Genomic DNA, 14,816 nt, shown 5'->3' with positions numbered 1-14,816 from the left:
CGAGACAACGGTGGTGGCCCAGCGTTCATAGTACACCATTCAGTGCAGTATCGTCTTATTGATGAAGGCATCGACCACAGGGACAGCACCTTAGAACGTCAAGGTATAGCTGTCCGGTCAGGCGATGCCGAGCTCGAAATATTCAATATTTACATACCCCCTGTCACCTGCTGCCCGGCAGGATATCTCCCCGATATTGGTGCGCTCATCAGGGGAGAAAACCGATTGGTAGTAGGTGACTTTAACGCGTATCACGATCTTTGGCATTCAAGCCTGCCAAATGATCGTAGGGGACAGCTATTGGCAGAGCAGATAGACGATTCGACGTTCAGCACTGTAAACGACGACGCCCCCACCAGGGTAGTGGGCAATTGCAGCACCTCGCCTGACATAACAATTGCTAGCGCTGGTCTGATAAATAGCATAACCTGGCGACCTATGCTATCGCTTGCATCAGACCACTTGCCCATTATCATCTCGATCGAGAGACCTGCCGACTTCGTTTCCGCGGATCACCGGTCATACGTCAACTTTAACAAAGCTGATTGGACCAGATTCGCGGAATTTACTGAGGACATCTTCGCAGCCCTACCCACTCCCGCCGCTGTGCGCGCAGGCGAACGCGCATTCCGCAAGGGGATCACAGCCGCCGCGGCTCGCTTCATACCCGCTGGACGGATCCGGGAATTACGTCCCAATTTCCCAGCCGAAACAGCCGTTATGGCAAACGAGCGTGACCGTTTACGCCAGGCCGATCCCGGGGATTCTCGAATAAAGGATCTCAATTCGGAGATCCGACAACTGGTCACCCAACATAAGCGGACCAAATGGGTAGAGCATCTGAAGTCCTGTAACTTCACCTCTGGTGTGAGCAAGCTCTGGTCCACCGTAAGGTCCCTGTCGAACCCGACGAAGCACAACAACAAGGTGGATATCACCTTCAACGGTCGTACTTCGTCGGACCCGAAGAGATGCGCGAGCTATTTTAGCCGGAAATTTATACTGCATCCTCCGGTCGACAGATCCAAACGTTGTGCCACCAGACGGTTGCACAAACTGCCGTACAACAGTGCACCGCTTACTTTCACCAGCGACGAGGTTCAGGGGGCCATCAAACATATGAAACCATCAAAAGCCATCGGCCCCGACGGACTAAACATGCTGACGTCGAAAAAACTGGGTCCATTGGGAGTAGAATATCTCAATAAGGTCTTCAATCTGTCCATGGCCACTGTCATCATTCCTGATAAGTGGAAATTAGGGAGAGTGGTCCCACTACTGAATCCTCGGAAACCCGCCAATCAAGGGCAGTCTTATAGTCCGATAACTCTCCTTTCCCCAGTAGTGAAGACACTTGAAGCCCTTCTACTCCCACTCCTCACAGAACACCTGACTCCAGCCCCACACCAGCATGGTTTCCGTAGAGTGCACAGCACCACCACGGCACTCACCGTCATAAACACCCAGGTAAACCGCGGACTAAACCAAAACCGCTCCTGCGAGAGGACTGTCCTAGTAGCGTTAGACATACAAAAGGCTTTCGATACAGTCAGCCACGCCACGCTACTAGATGACATTTTACAGTCGACACTCCCGCCAGGGCTGAAGAGGTGGACCGCGAACTACCTGAGTGGTTGTCACTCGTCGGTGATATTTCGAGACCAAACCTCCAAACAGAGAAAAATAAAGCAAGGAGTACCGCAGGGTGGTGTCCTTTCACCCTTGCTTTTTAACTTCTATATTTCGAAACTCCCCCAGCCACCAGAGGAAGTCTCACTGGTCTCATACGCCGACGACTGCATGATAATGGCGTCGGGCAATGACATTGATGGCCTATGCTCTAAAGTAAACGACTACCTCGCCCGCCTTTCTCGCTTCTTCACTGCGAGAAACTTAAAACTTTCTCCCACTAAATCCACGGCTACCTTTTTACCACCTGGACAAAGGAGGTCAAGCTGCAACTTCAGGTGTACGTCGATGATACCCCAATACCGACGGTTAATAACCCCAGAATTTTGGGAGTCGCCTTTGACTGCTTGCTCTCCTTCTCAACGCCCACAACCGCTATTGCAACGAGAGTACAGAATCGCAACAAGGTCCTCAAGTCGCTCGCCGGCAGCACTTGGGGCAAAGACAAAGAAATGTTGCTGTCGACTTTCAAAGCAATAGGCCGACCGGTTCCCAACTATGCCGCGCCTGTCTGGTCGCCTGGAACCAGTGATACGCAGTGGACGAAGCTCCAGACATGCCAGAATACTGCCATTAGGACCGCGACAGGATGTCTCCTGATGTTCCCAATTCAACACTTACACGACGAGGCTGACATGCTCCCTGTTAAGGAGCACAACAAAAATGCTCGGCAGTCAGTTTCTGCTAGGGTGTCACCGTATGCCTCACCCATGCAGACACCTGCTCGAGCCCGAGCCACCTCCCAGGTACATCAGGAGACACTTCCTCAACTACGTGGACGAGATCCTGGACAAAACAGACAGACCAATCCAGGATCAGACAGTATACAGACAGGCCATTAACGACATCCATCGGGAGACCCTTACCCCCTTCTTAAGCTCCCGACTCCCGAATGCCGTTATCGGAGTCCAACCACCACCCATCGCAGACGAAGAGCTCCAGCTTCCCCGAGAGTCCCGCGTAATCTTGGCACAATTACGTTCTGAATACTGTAGCAGGTTAAACTCCTACCTATCCAGAATCGATCCCGACCTACTAAACATATGTCCAGCATGTGAAGGCACCCCGCACAACACTAACCACCTTTTCGCATGCCCCAACAAACCCACTCATCTAACACCCCTCTCCCTCTGGACCCAACCCGTCGAAACAGCCAGTTTCCTGGGCCTACCGTTAGATGAGCTAGCGAATAAACATCTAGCGGCTACGCTGTCTGGGTCATGTCGGCCAAATGGATACAAAAACCCCGGCTCTAAAAGTATTCAATGCGGTACCAGCTGGTGGTAGCAGAAGAAGAGAAAGGTCTTCTCTGCGTTAGAAAGATCAGGTGGGAAAGGACTTGGCTTCACTTGGTGTGTCCAACTGGCGCCGGTTAGCACGAGAAAGAAACAACTGGCGCGCTTTGTTAAACTCGACCAAAATCGCGTAAGCGGTTATCGCGCCAATTAAGAAGAAGATTTTCTAAAATTTTACGGCATGTGAAGGCAGCCCGCACGACACTAACCACTTTTCCACATCCCCCATCAAACCCACTCATCTAACACCCCTCTCCCTCTGGACCCAACCCGTCGAAACAGTAAGTTTCCTGGGCCTACCGTTAGATGAGCTAGACGAAGACGACCGGTAATTACACTACACTGACATAGACATAGCGCAGCGAATAAACATCTAGCGGCTACGCTGTCTGGGTCATGTCGGCCAAATTGATACAAAAACCCCGGCTCTAAAAGTATTCAATGCGGTACCAGCTGGTGGTAGCAGAAGAAGAGAAAGGTCTTCTCTGCGTTAGAAAGATCAGGTGGGAAAGGACTTGGCTTCACTTGGTGTGTCCAACTGGCGCCGGTTAGCACGAGAAAGAAACAACTGGCGCGCTTTGTTAAACTCGACCAAAATCGCGTAAGCGGTTATCGCGCCAATTAAGAAGAAGATTTTCTAAAATTTTACGGCATGTGAAGGCAGCCCGCACGACACTAACCACTTTTCCACATCCCCCATCAAACCCACTCATCTAACACCGCTCTCCCTTTGGATCCAACCTGTCGAAACAGCAAGGCGCCTGGGCCTACCGTTAGATGAGCTAGACTAGATTTATACTACACTGACAGGGCAAAGTTAACTGCTACAACAACAACAACAACCTAAAATTTTAAATGTTTTAGTGATCTTGTACTTTTTCTTATTGAAATGCAGTACATACTTAAATACAAACTTCAATTAAAAATTTTCACAATTTAAAAAAATCTCAAATTTTTACCTGAGCCTATTTTATTTCTTTATTTGCTTATTAGAACGCTTCTTAACCTAATAATAGGTAGTTTAATGCATGAATTGCGCTCAATCGCATCTCTATTTTTCGTCCAACCACATTTGGGTCCATTGTACTTGTAATGGTTGCCTTGGGCTATTTTTTGAATTAGAAATTGTAGAGACTTAACTACCTTCCCGACATCTACCGTCTTTTGAAATGCATGTCTATTGTGAATGGGCGAATAGAAAGAAGCAAAGTTGCGCGACTCAGCTGTTCTCAAAAGTAAACAACCTCTGGACAAAACTTTCTTTAAAGTAGCTTAATAATACAAACTGAAGTAGTTAAAAATTGCGACTTGAAACTAGAATTTCCATTCTTTATCTATTACCAATGTGAACAAAGTATTTTTACCAGCGATAGCCATATTATCCCAAATTATGGATCGTTGTCCTGGCCAATATTGCGGTCGCACTCTGTATAACAATGGTAGCTGGTCTGATTGCGGCGCCTGTGAGCGGGGCTTCCGTGTAAATGAGTCCTTCATATGTGCGCTGTGTCGCGATGAATTAAACACCTATTCTTGGCTGTATTTAGGATTTATGGCTATGCTGCCGCTAATGCTGCACTGCTTCTTTATCGATCTACATGCGAAAGATCGCAAGTAAGTATTATTCTGAAATATTTCATCAGTTATTACGAATATGTACCCCTAACAGATTCTCACGCAAGCAATTGATACTCACCGCCTGCGCTTTTATCGAGGTAGCAGTTTCGGCAATGCTTGCCATCTTACTCATGGAACCGATGTGGGAATTTCGTTTGCATTCTTGTGGCGTGCGCAAATTTAATGATTGGTATACTTTATTTTACAATCCAAGTCCAAACTACGAGACTCGTTTACATTGTACACAGGAAGCAGTGTATCCACTGTAAGAGTAAATGCATAATAATATTAAAAAAAAAACATACACGTTTTTAAATTTCTCCAACAGTCAGACGATTGTACTCGTATTCTATTTCCTATGCTTAGCAATTATGTTTCTTATCCGCCCAATTGTGAGCGCCATTACTGATGTTCGTGGAAAAGCACCAATTTACGCTGCGCTTTACTTTCTGCCGCTATTGACCTCTATTCATGCTCTTGCTTGCGGTCTCATATGTAAGTCTTATTATTTTTATACTAATACTCTCCTTACTGACATTTTCATTGCAGACTGGTTTTTCCCGTATTTGAGCATTGGAATTTCTATGATAACAAATGCAATACATTACTCAGTAAAATTGGACCAATCCTTTAAGGCGTTGATACGCTCGTCATTATTGGAAGTTAAAAATTTCGTGATAATTTGTAAGAATCCTAATGTTATGTACATAGATGAAAATTATTACATTAATCGTTGCAAATTTCAGCTGTACATTGGCTTTTGCTGGCCTATGGAATTATCGCGTTAGGACACCATTATGCGTTCTTATGCGTTATACCATTCCCTTCAATTTTTTATATTCTCACAGTACGGTTCACTGACCCAGCCGAGTTTCGTGAGGTTGAAGTACGGCAAAACTAGTATTAGGAAAGTTCGTTTAGTAATTGTAAACATTTGTGTTAACTCGTACTCATGTTTTTCTTCGAAAATGTAAATGTCAAATATTATATATCGCATAAAAATACCATAAACTATTGGAAAACCTCAATAAATAAATACCAATATAATATTTAAAAAACATTGTAAAATGTTATCAATATAACATTTAACCATAAGAGATTTTTCAATTTTCTGATTTGACATACCACTAATCCACCCTTTTTCTCAACAAATAAATCATGCCTTGAAACTTTTTACCAGTTGAGTTTGTGCAACAGCCCTAAACTACAAACCCTAATAACAGGGTTTCTTAATATTTGGATACCAACATTCGTATGCTTCTCATTTATTAATTTGAAACTATTTCGCCACACTGTAACATTACGCTAAAACATAATTGCAACACATGGCAACGCTGCCACAGTCAGACGATTATTTTCCGTAGTTTCTCTTGCTCGCAGCCGTGATTTAGTGTGGTGGACGTATAGAACATTGCGATTTTACGGTCATTTTTGACCAAGATATTCCCAAGGGATATCATTTTCGGTAATTCGTTTTGAAAATATGTTGGAAAAAGTGGAAGATTATTGTATTCGACTTAATATAAGTGCCTTTTAATAGCTGAAAACTTATATCTTATCGGCTCAATGAATGGAAAAAATTCACTCAGATTCGGTTGAATGTGTGTGTAGGGTGTGCTCCTTCTGGTGTTAATGGAAAAAATGTCAAACATGTTTCCATTTTTCGTATTAAAATGAGACAAGCAGTGTGTGCAAACGAATTATGGAATATGCGAAGGAAGTGCAAAATCGTGTACACACAAAACTTGTGACAGCAAAGTAGAACTGAAATAACTAAAGGAAATAGCAGAAGTAAAACTAATTTGGTGGCCAATTGGAATATTGCGCTACTCTGGTTATAGCTTTATTTTGCTTTAATGTTACCTTACACAGAATTAGCATAATTTTGCAGCTTGGAAAATGAAGTTTTAAATATAATACAATACACTTCAAAATTGGATTGTGCTTACTCTGATATATGCACATTCTTGAAGAATATTGCATAATCTGCTATCTAGCATTAACATTATTTAATAGCTTAATTTAAAAAAATTGTAAATTTAAATATTCAGCTAATTTTTCTTTTGGAAGCCGGTCACATCACGTACATATAGTCGGATTTCTCCATATGACTGTCAATTCGCTCTCTTTTTTTTCTTTCCGCTGTTTGTATTTTGTATTGCACACTTGTCCCATTCTTATTAAGGCGGTAAGCTGTAAGAAATGATTGGGCTGAAAAGTTCCACTATCGGTTGGTTTTCTTTTGCCATAATCATTGTGTTTTCTTTTGTTGTTGCTCACAGGGTGACAAGTTTTCCATATAGACGATAAACGAGTAAAATAGGCTGTTTCTATCTCGTCTCCTCGTTGTATAGCTGCACTGTGGCTGATAGACGAGACGGTTTTCTTTGGTGTTTTGTGGTGTGAAAATCATAGAATATGCTCAAAGATAAGTAACGTTTAAATACAAATGGTTTTATTTGTGTAAATGGGAAAATAAGATTGCCCAGGAAGTATTTGAATGACTATTACTAACTGGGCTGTTAAGGACCATTGCATACTGGGTTCAAAGTGTTGACGATATGTGAGTTTTTCTATAACCAAAATGCCTTGTGAACAACCTTGCGTGCATTTATTAATGATAAAATCAAGTGAAAAACAACCTGTACGTTCCATTGAACCATAAAACGAAATCGAAATTTTGCATTTTTTGTAGAAATAACTATTGCGCTTGTGATGCAATGAACCACGAAAGGATTGTAGATATGTATAAAAGTGCAAAAGTTACGAGACAAAAAGCTTGTCTCTGAGTGATTTGGAAGCAAAAAAGAAAGTGCAGCAAACAACACCCTGTCGTTTACGTCGTGGAAATCACCGTTTGATTATTATCTTTTCGATTGCATATTCAGTGTGTGCATATTTAGCAATTTGAAAATTATGTTTACCGATTTGTTAAAGTTTTGCTACATTTTAGTAAACATTAGTGCAAAAAAAAAAAACAAAATGTATGTTCCGGTTTCCAAATTCGTTGGCCTCATTTTGATGTATTTATTTTTATATGTATGTGTGTTTTACCTTTTGCTTTTGCAAGGACCTGTGCTTCTAACTACAGCATTTTGTTGATATATACGAGAAAGCTTTGTAAAGATTCCTAATTTGTTAACATTATGCTTTTTAAAACAAATGCAATATATGAACATTTATTCATTGTGCATAATATTTTATAATTATGTTTGGAGCCGTGCTTTGCTCTCGCATATTGGGTAGTGGCTGCAACAATTTGCCACTGCAGCAGAGGTGTGAAAATCAATGAGAAATGAAATGCAATGCAAACCCTACTCTCTGTCTCGTTCAGTTTGCATGTAGCGAATATATTTATTTGCAAAAAAACATTGTATTCGCTCTTTTTCGCACGATGCACTGGCTGTCAAAAGAGGAGCTTGGTTGTGCTCTCTTTTATTGCATGATTCAAAATTTAATAGAACTTATAAGATTTGAAAAATACATTTATGTATATATTTCCTACTTTGAGTTAAATTGGTCTAAAATACATTAAATCCGCAATGTAATTAAACGACGTAAAAAATGAATGAGAATTGTCAAGTTGTTATAATAAATAACAACAACATGGCAGGTTCTGGCTAAGCAAAAAAGGCAGAAAATAATATGTTGAAAATGGATAATGAATATAATTCCCCTTTGGCATACCGATAGTTCCGTTATTAGAACATTTTCATCATTTATATTAATGAAATTATAAGTAGAGAATAAAAAATGGGTTAAAGTAGCTAGTTTTCCCAAGTTTTAAATTTTTTTCGTACCTGATTTTTATCCCGATTGGAAAAGGTTTCCACGAAAATCGTTTAATATTGGATTTTTTATTTGATAGTTCCGGTAGAAATATATTTCTATTTAATTAATATATTAATCTTTATTGTATGAATGCTGTATTAATTATTTGTTATTTATTTTTACAGATTAAAACTAATATATACGGCAAATATACCTACACCAAAACCTTGATGCAATATACAGCGTATTTTTTTCGCATAAATTGCAAAAATAAATGGAATAAACCTACATTTATAAAAGAGCATAAATAAATTCTGTAAATAAAAATCCAAAAAATAAAAAAAATATAGTGCTTAGAAGCTACTTGACGTCCCGAAATTAAATACCATTGAGCGAAATCAATAAACCGACACAAGTGTGAAAAATGCTAAACAACAATTGCTAATCAATGCTTGCGACTGTAGGGGTCGTTTATACGTCTGTGCGTATGAAACGTTGTTAAAAGGATAAACTAAAAATCTTATAAAAAAAAATTGTTCGACTGGGTTAAATCACAACTTAACCAACATCATATACATAACTTGAACGTAAGAATTGCGATAACGACAACAATCACAACAAAGAGGTGGGTGTTTGCGCTGGTACGCAGTCGGTTTCAGTTTTTTCGTGCTTCACAAAATATTTATGCATAAACAACTCCAGCTGTTTGACATAGTACACACGTGATTGTTTACTGCTTTTTCAAACAAAATTTTTTCTTTTAGTTAAATTTTGTTACCCCTTTTCATTTGACGAATGCAGAGATTTTTTTGAAACCGTGAAAAAGAACAAAATTCGATGAACGTGTTTCGTGAGAGCGTAAATTACACATTCTAGTTTCGTTGCAGAAAACTAAAATATCTGAAATTTATTTTCTAGTAATTGTGATTCAATTTCGGTATTTTCTGCCAATTTAAAAATCTTGCTAAATCATTCAATATTAATATTGTGTGTTCCTTAAATAAATGGAAGTTGTAAATTCTGCTTGTTGAAAATAAATGCATGCGATTCACGGGAGTACAGGGTCACAAATCTGTCAAACTACAGATTGCTCAATAGTATTTTTTGTTATCAACAAATTATTTTCTTTCAATAATAATACATGTGTGGAGCTTGTATTTCGTTACAATGAAAAAATATGAAGTAAGAATAATTGAATTTTGATAGAAATAGCAATACCAGTAACAACAGAAGCAGTCTGAAGAAAAATCAAACATTTTTGAATACAAACTCAGCGGATAAACGCTTTAATATTTTCCCACAAACGCACAGCAGCAACGCAATTTGGTGTAACACAGCCCAGTAATAAAAACAATAGAGAGCGTAACGGACCTTACGCAGTTCGTTGTAGCGGGAATATCAGGAGATACGCCAGGTAGTGACAGGCGTGATGCAGTTGAAAAATTTATATAAGTGCTTATATGTATATATGAAAGCTTAAACGGAGACGGCACCGTTGTCTTCAAACTTGGCTAAAATCAGAGTTTGCGTTCTATATATAAAATCCAACTCATCGCACGCCACAAACAACACACTCTAAGCAATTGACTTCATTGAAACTTGAATGTAATCGACAGCCGTTAAACGAAAATAGCGCGTAAAAAACAAATAAAAATAAAAGAACAGTGGGTGTACGATATTGCGAAAGGATTCGTGTGCCCTGGAATGGGAATAAGTGCGTGCGCGTGCGTGGGACCCGCAAACAAAACGGACAAACGTTATAATTCATAGTTGTTATTCGCCTTCGATATCATCCCCAACGTTTTAGTCATTGTAATTGAATTCTTTATACAATTCACGTGTTTTCTTTAAAGCAAAATATAATTTTTTCTGTGAATCTGTAATACGCATCTCCCACTAACGAATTTCTTGGTATTGTGGCTATTTTGCAAACTTGCAAAACCATTCGTTTCTCCTGCCTCAACTCAACTTCTTTATTGCTGGCAGCTAAGGCGAGAAGAAACACACAATTGCGACCACCGCAATAGAAATGCAACGACGAGAAGCTCGTGAAAGGCAGAGCTCGTAAGTACACAATTTTATATTAATTCATACAAAGATATTCATATAGCTTTGATTTAAGATTTGCAATAAAATATTTTAATTATAGTACTTAATTTTAATCTCGGACTGTGCCTAAATAATTGTCGGTGCCCTGCAATATGAACGAATTTGATAATTTTATAAAAATATATAATATGTCGGAATGGAGGACTAACGAACCGAACGAACGAATCTACTACAGGATAAAATGCCAAATTGAATTCCCGTGTGTTAATTTTTTGAATTTTTAAAAATATTATTTATGGAAAAAGGACACTGGAATGTGTTCATTCATTTACAGAACGATTCGCCACCTCTCTTAAACAGTTTTTCTTTTTCAAGTTTATGCAATTAGCAAAAAGAAAAATTCATATTATTCATTAACAGTATACTTGACTTACTACAGTAAGTCGTTGCTAGAAAACGGAAAAAGGCTTTTATTCTCAGGTTATAATAAATCAAGATAGCAATGTGCTCCCATACTAAATAAAATAAAATTCTAAAAGAAAATAATGAAATCATTTTTTAGAGGTACGAACTGAGCATATTCAAACAGCACATGTGGAAGATTGCGAGGACACATGTGAAAGTCATTTCAGTTGAGAATGGCAAACTGTGTTGACGCATTTTTTCATTTTGCTGATATTAAATTTATTATTCAGATTAGTTGGAAAATATAGTTAAAAACTGGACTGGTCGAATGGTCCATGTATGAATGAATGAATGAGGTTTGCACTTCATCCTAATGGTCTTTTGTGCCTTAGACCATGTAATCGTAGCCGCGGCGGACAAATGCCGGATCACATTCAAAAAATAAATGGCATGAAATTATCTACCAGATTAAAATAAACAAAATTCATTCGAACAATATTTCTGATTCGTATTATCATTTTAAGTTCTAAGTGTTTTAAAAAAAAAACCCTTTATATAAATTTCAAGTATCTTTAATAGCGCTTTTTTTGTCTCGTGATAATGTTTCATTTATTCTGCCCTTTTCGTATTCTTTTCTGAGCATATTCATTGAATTTTTCTTGCTCTTTTCTCACACATTTACAACGTTTTCGTAGGGCGCATGACACTTTCGTAAAATGAGAAAAAACTGTCGAAAGAACAAAATATTGTAATTGTTTCTACTTGATTTACATCAAATCGATCATTTTTTCCTAAACGATAAATCAAACTCTCTACCTTCATTCACTTAATATAATATACTTCTCATTTTGAATTCGCCACAACAAACTGTCTTTGTGAAAACGTTATTTATTTTTGACAATCTGTTATATATTATCGAATATCTATTTTAAAACCCTGCCTTTGGAGATAATTGTATTTGAATTTATCTTATTCCTGTTCCGGCATATTACTTCAACTCCATCTGTATTCAACTACGTACAAACTGTTTTAAAGATATGTATTTAATTATCATTTGAGTGATTATATGTTTTGCATACATACATACATATGTGTTAAAAAATAATCACAATAACCTGAAATTAGTGGCTTTGCAAGATCAATTTTTTATTGGATTTCTCAATTCCTATTTGGGTAAGATATGTATGTAACTGTGATATGAAAATATGAAAGTCATGAAATCGCATTATTATTATTATTAGAAGGCCATTGCGCACTACGACCAGAGCTGATCTATTTTTGTAACCCTAGAGTTTTAGGCTTTTTAAAAATTTTAGGACTATTTTGCGTTTGTTGTTCCAAAGATTGCATTGAGATACTACGATACCACCAAGGTGATGAAGTCTCTGTCTGCCCAACGCAGGACATTCACAAAGCACATGTTCTGAGCTTTCTATGTCCATTTCGCAAAATCGGCAGACATAGGTCTCAGATAGACCAATATTATTTAGATGATACCTCAGGCTGCAGTGACCTGTAAGGTATCCTGTTAAAAGACGCAGATCTACTCTGCTTAGTGAGCGAAGCTTGTCAGATATTCCTTTGTTGTAATCGCATTAATGTCTGTAACTAGAAGTTTTTGGTAGAAGTTAAATTAACTTAAACCTAAATTCTCGATTTCTCGGCGCAAATATCTTCAATAAACTTGTTCTAGTTAGTAATAAACTATATTTTCGTGACACAATCACAATCATAAAAGACAAATAAAAAATCGTTAATATTACTTGATTTTTCGTTAATCTTCTTGATCTAATAAACAGGAGATGTGCTTAGATCTATATCCGCTCTAAATCGGCTTGCTCGACTGCCTTGGTGTTGTTTTCCACATTGATTGTCTCCATCATCCTTTATGGCGCATTCCGTTTGATTACTGCTTAATAAGAGTAGTCCGTTTCTATGCGCCTTCGAACAGCAGAAGGTTTTTGTAAAGAAGATTTTTCTTGGTAGAAATGAGCTCAGAGGTTTGCTAATCGCTATATGTACTTTTATGTTTGCTCGCAGTAATAGTCATGCGCAAACCGCTTCGTTCTTCTAACAAATATCTGAGTGTAATAGGTACATTGCTATTATTACTCAGTGTTTTAAGGTGAAGTATAGTATAACACAATCATTGGCCATGTTGCGGATAATAAGTGGAAAGCGCTGGAGTTTACATTCTTGTAGTGTGCCCTAGATTTTTTGTCGAACTCTCTGACCACCTCTTAACTACATCGTCAAAGCCATTTGTGATTTAACTACTGTTGGTTGACATAGTCGGTTGGTGGCTCTTTGCGCCGATTATCACTGCTCCCTTGACCCTCTGTAATCTCAGTGCAGTTTTTGAGCTCTTTTGCCACTCTTCTGCACTTATGTAATTTCGAAAACATTTTCGACTGTTATATTCAGTGGAAATAACCTGATACGAAAAAATTCTTCTTCTTCTTAATTGGCGCGATAACCGCTTACGCGATTTTGGCCGAGCTTAAAGCGCGCCAGTCGTTTCTTTCTCGTGCTAACCGGCGCCAATTGGACACACCAAGTGAAGCCAAGTCCTTCTCCACCTGATCTTTCCAACGCAGAGGAGGCCGCCCTCTTCCTCTGCTACCACCAGCTGGTACCGCATCGAATACTTTCAAAGCCGGAGTGTTTGTATCCATTCGAACGACATGACCCAGCCAACGAAGCCGCTGGATCTTTATTCGCTGCGCTATGTCTATGTCGCCGTAAAGCTCATACAGCTCATCGTTCCATCGTCTGCGATATTCGCCGTTGCCAACGTGCAAAGGTCCAAAAATCTTACGCAGAATCTTTCTCTCGAACACTCCAAGCGTCGCTTCATCGGATGTTGTCATCGTCCAAGCTTCTGCGCCATACGTTAGGACGGGCATGATGAGAGTCTTGTAGAGTGTTAGTTTTGTTCGTCGAGAGAGGACTTTACTGCTCAGTTGCCTACTTAGTCCAAAGTAGCACTTGTTGGCAAGAGAGATTCTACGTTGGATTTCCAGGCTGACATTATTATCGATGTTAATGCTGGTTCCTAAATAAATGAAGTCTTTCACAACCTCGAAATCATAACTGTCAACAGTGACGTGGGTGCCGATACGCGAGTGCGCCGACTGTTTGTTTGAAGACAGGAGGTACTTCGTTTTGTCCTCGTTCACCACCAAACCCATTCGCTTTGCCTCTTTATCCAGTTTGGAGAAGGCAGAACTAACAGCGCGGTTGTTAAGGCCGATGATGTCAATATCATCGGCATACACCAACAATTGTACGCTCTTATAAAATATTGTGCCTGAGCGATTAAGTTCTGCGGCTCGTACGATGCTCTCCAACATCAGGTAAAAGAAGTCACACGACAGCGAGTCACCCTGTCTGAAACCTCGTTTGGTATCAAACGGCTCGGAGAGGTCCTTCCCAATTCTGACGGCGCTGCTGGTGTTGAACAACGTCATCTTACATAGCCGTATTAGTTTTGCGGGGATACCAAATTCAGACATCGCGGCATACAGCTAACTCCTTTCCGTACTGTCGAATGCAGCTTTGAAGTCGACGAAAAGATGGTGTGTGTCGATTCTCCTTTCATGGGTCTTTTCCAAGATTTGGCGTATTGTGAATATTTGGTCGATGGTAGACTTTCCAGGTCTGAAGCCACACTGATAAGGTCCAATCAGTTGGTTGACCGTGGGCTTCAGCCTTTCACACAATACGCTCGCTATAGGCGATATTTAGAAGACTAATCCCGCGGTAATTGGCACAAATTGCAGGATCGCCCTTCTTATGGATTGGGCAGAGCACACTTAAATTCCAATCGGCAGGCATGCTTTCATCCGACCATATTTTGCATAGGAGCTGATGCATGCACCTTACCAGCTCCTCGCCGCCATGTTTGAATAGCTCAGCCGGCAGTCCGTCGGCGCCCGCGGCTTTGTTGTTCTTTAGCCGTGCTATTGCTATTCTCACCTCGTCATGGTC

The 14,816-nt window shown here is 39.7% G+C and overlaps 1 protein-coding gene and 1 long non-coding RNA gene across 3 annotated transcripts; both read left to right on the top strand.

Annotated features, from left to right (window-relative positions):
- The first annotated feature begins 4,183 nt into the window (after positions 1-4,183).
- On the top strand, positions 4,184-5,690 carry LOC128857301 (JNK1/MAPK8-associated membrane protein). Its single transcript, XM_054093003.1, has 5 exons — positions 4,184-4,598; positions 4,654-4,866; positions 4,930-5,096; positions 5,151-5,285; positions 5,348-5,690. The coding sequence occupies exons 1-5, from the start codon at positions 4,375-4,377 to the stop codon at positions 5,500-5,502; spliced, it is 894 nt and encodes a 297-aa protein (XP_053948978.1). The 5' UTR covers positions 4,184-4,374; the 3' UTR covers positions 5,503-5,690.
- A 216-nt stretch (positions 5,691-5,906) lies between these two features.
- LOC128869492 (uncharacterized) lies at positions 5,907-10,148 on the top strand. Of its 2 annotated transcripts, none has more exons than XR_008455316.1 (2): positions 5,907-6,066; positions 8,558-10,148. It is a non-coding gene; the product is annotated as an uncharacterized LOC128869492 (long non-coding RNA). The 2 variants fall into 2 exon arrangements; XR_008455319.1 differs by lacking the exon at positions 5,907-6,066 and adding an exon at positions 6,449-7,164.
- Positions 10,149-14,816: the final 4,668 nt, after the last annotated feature.

The sequence above is a fragment of the Anastrepha ludens genome, chromosome 2 (genome assembly GCF_028408465.1).
Source record: "Anastrepha ludens isolate Willacy chromosome 2, idAnaLude1.1, whole genome shotgun sequence".
Lineage (NCBI taxonomy): Eukaryota > Metazoa > Arthropoda > Insecta > Diptera > Tephritidae > Anastrepha > Anastrepha ludens.
Note: the sequence above shows the minus strand (reverse complement) of the source record. Positions and strands in the feature narration are given on the sequence as shown.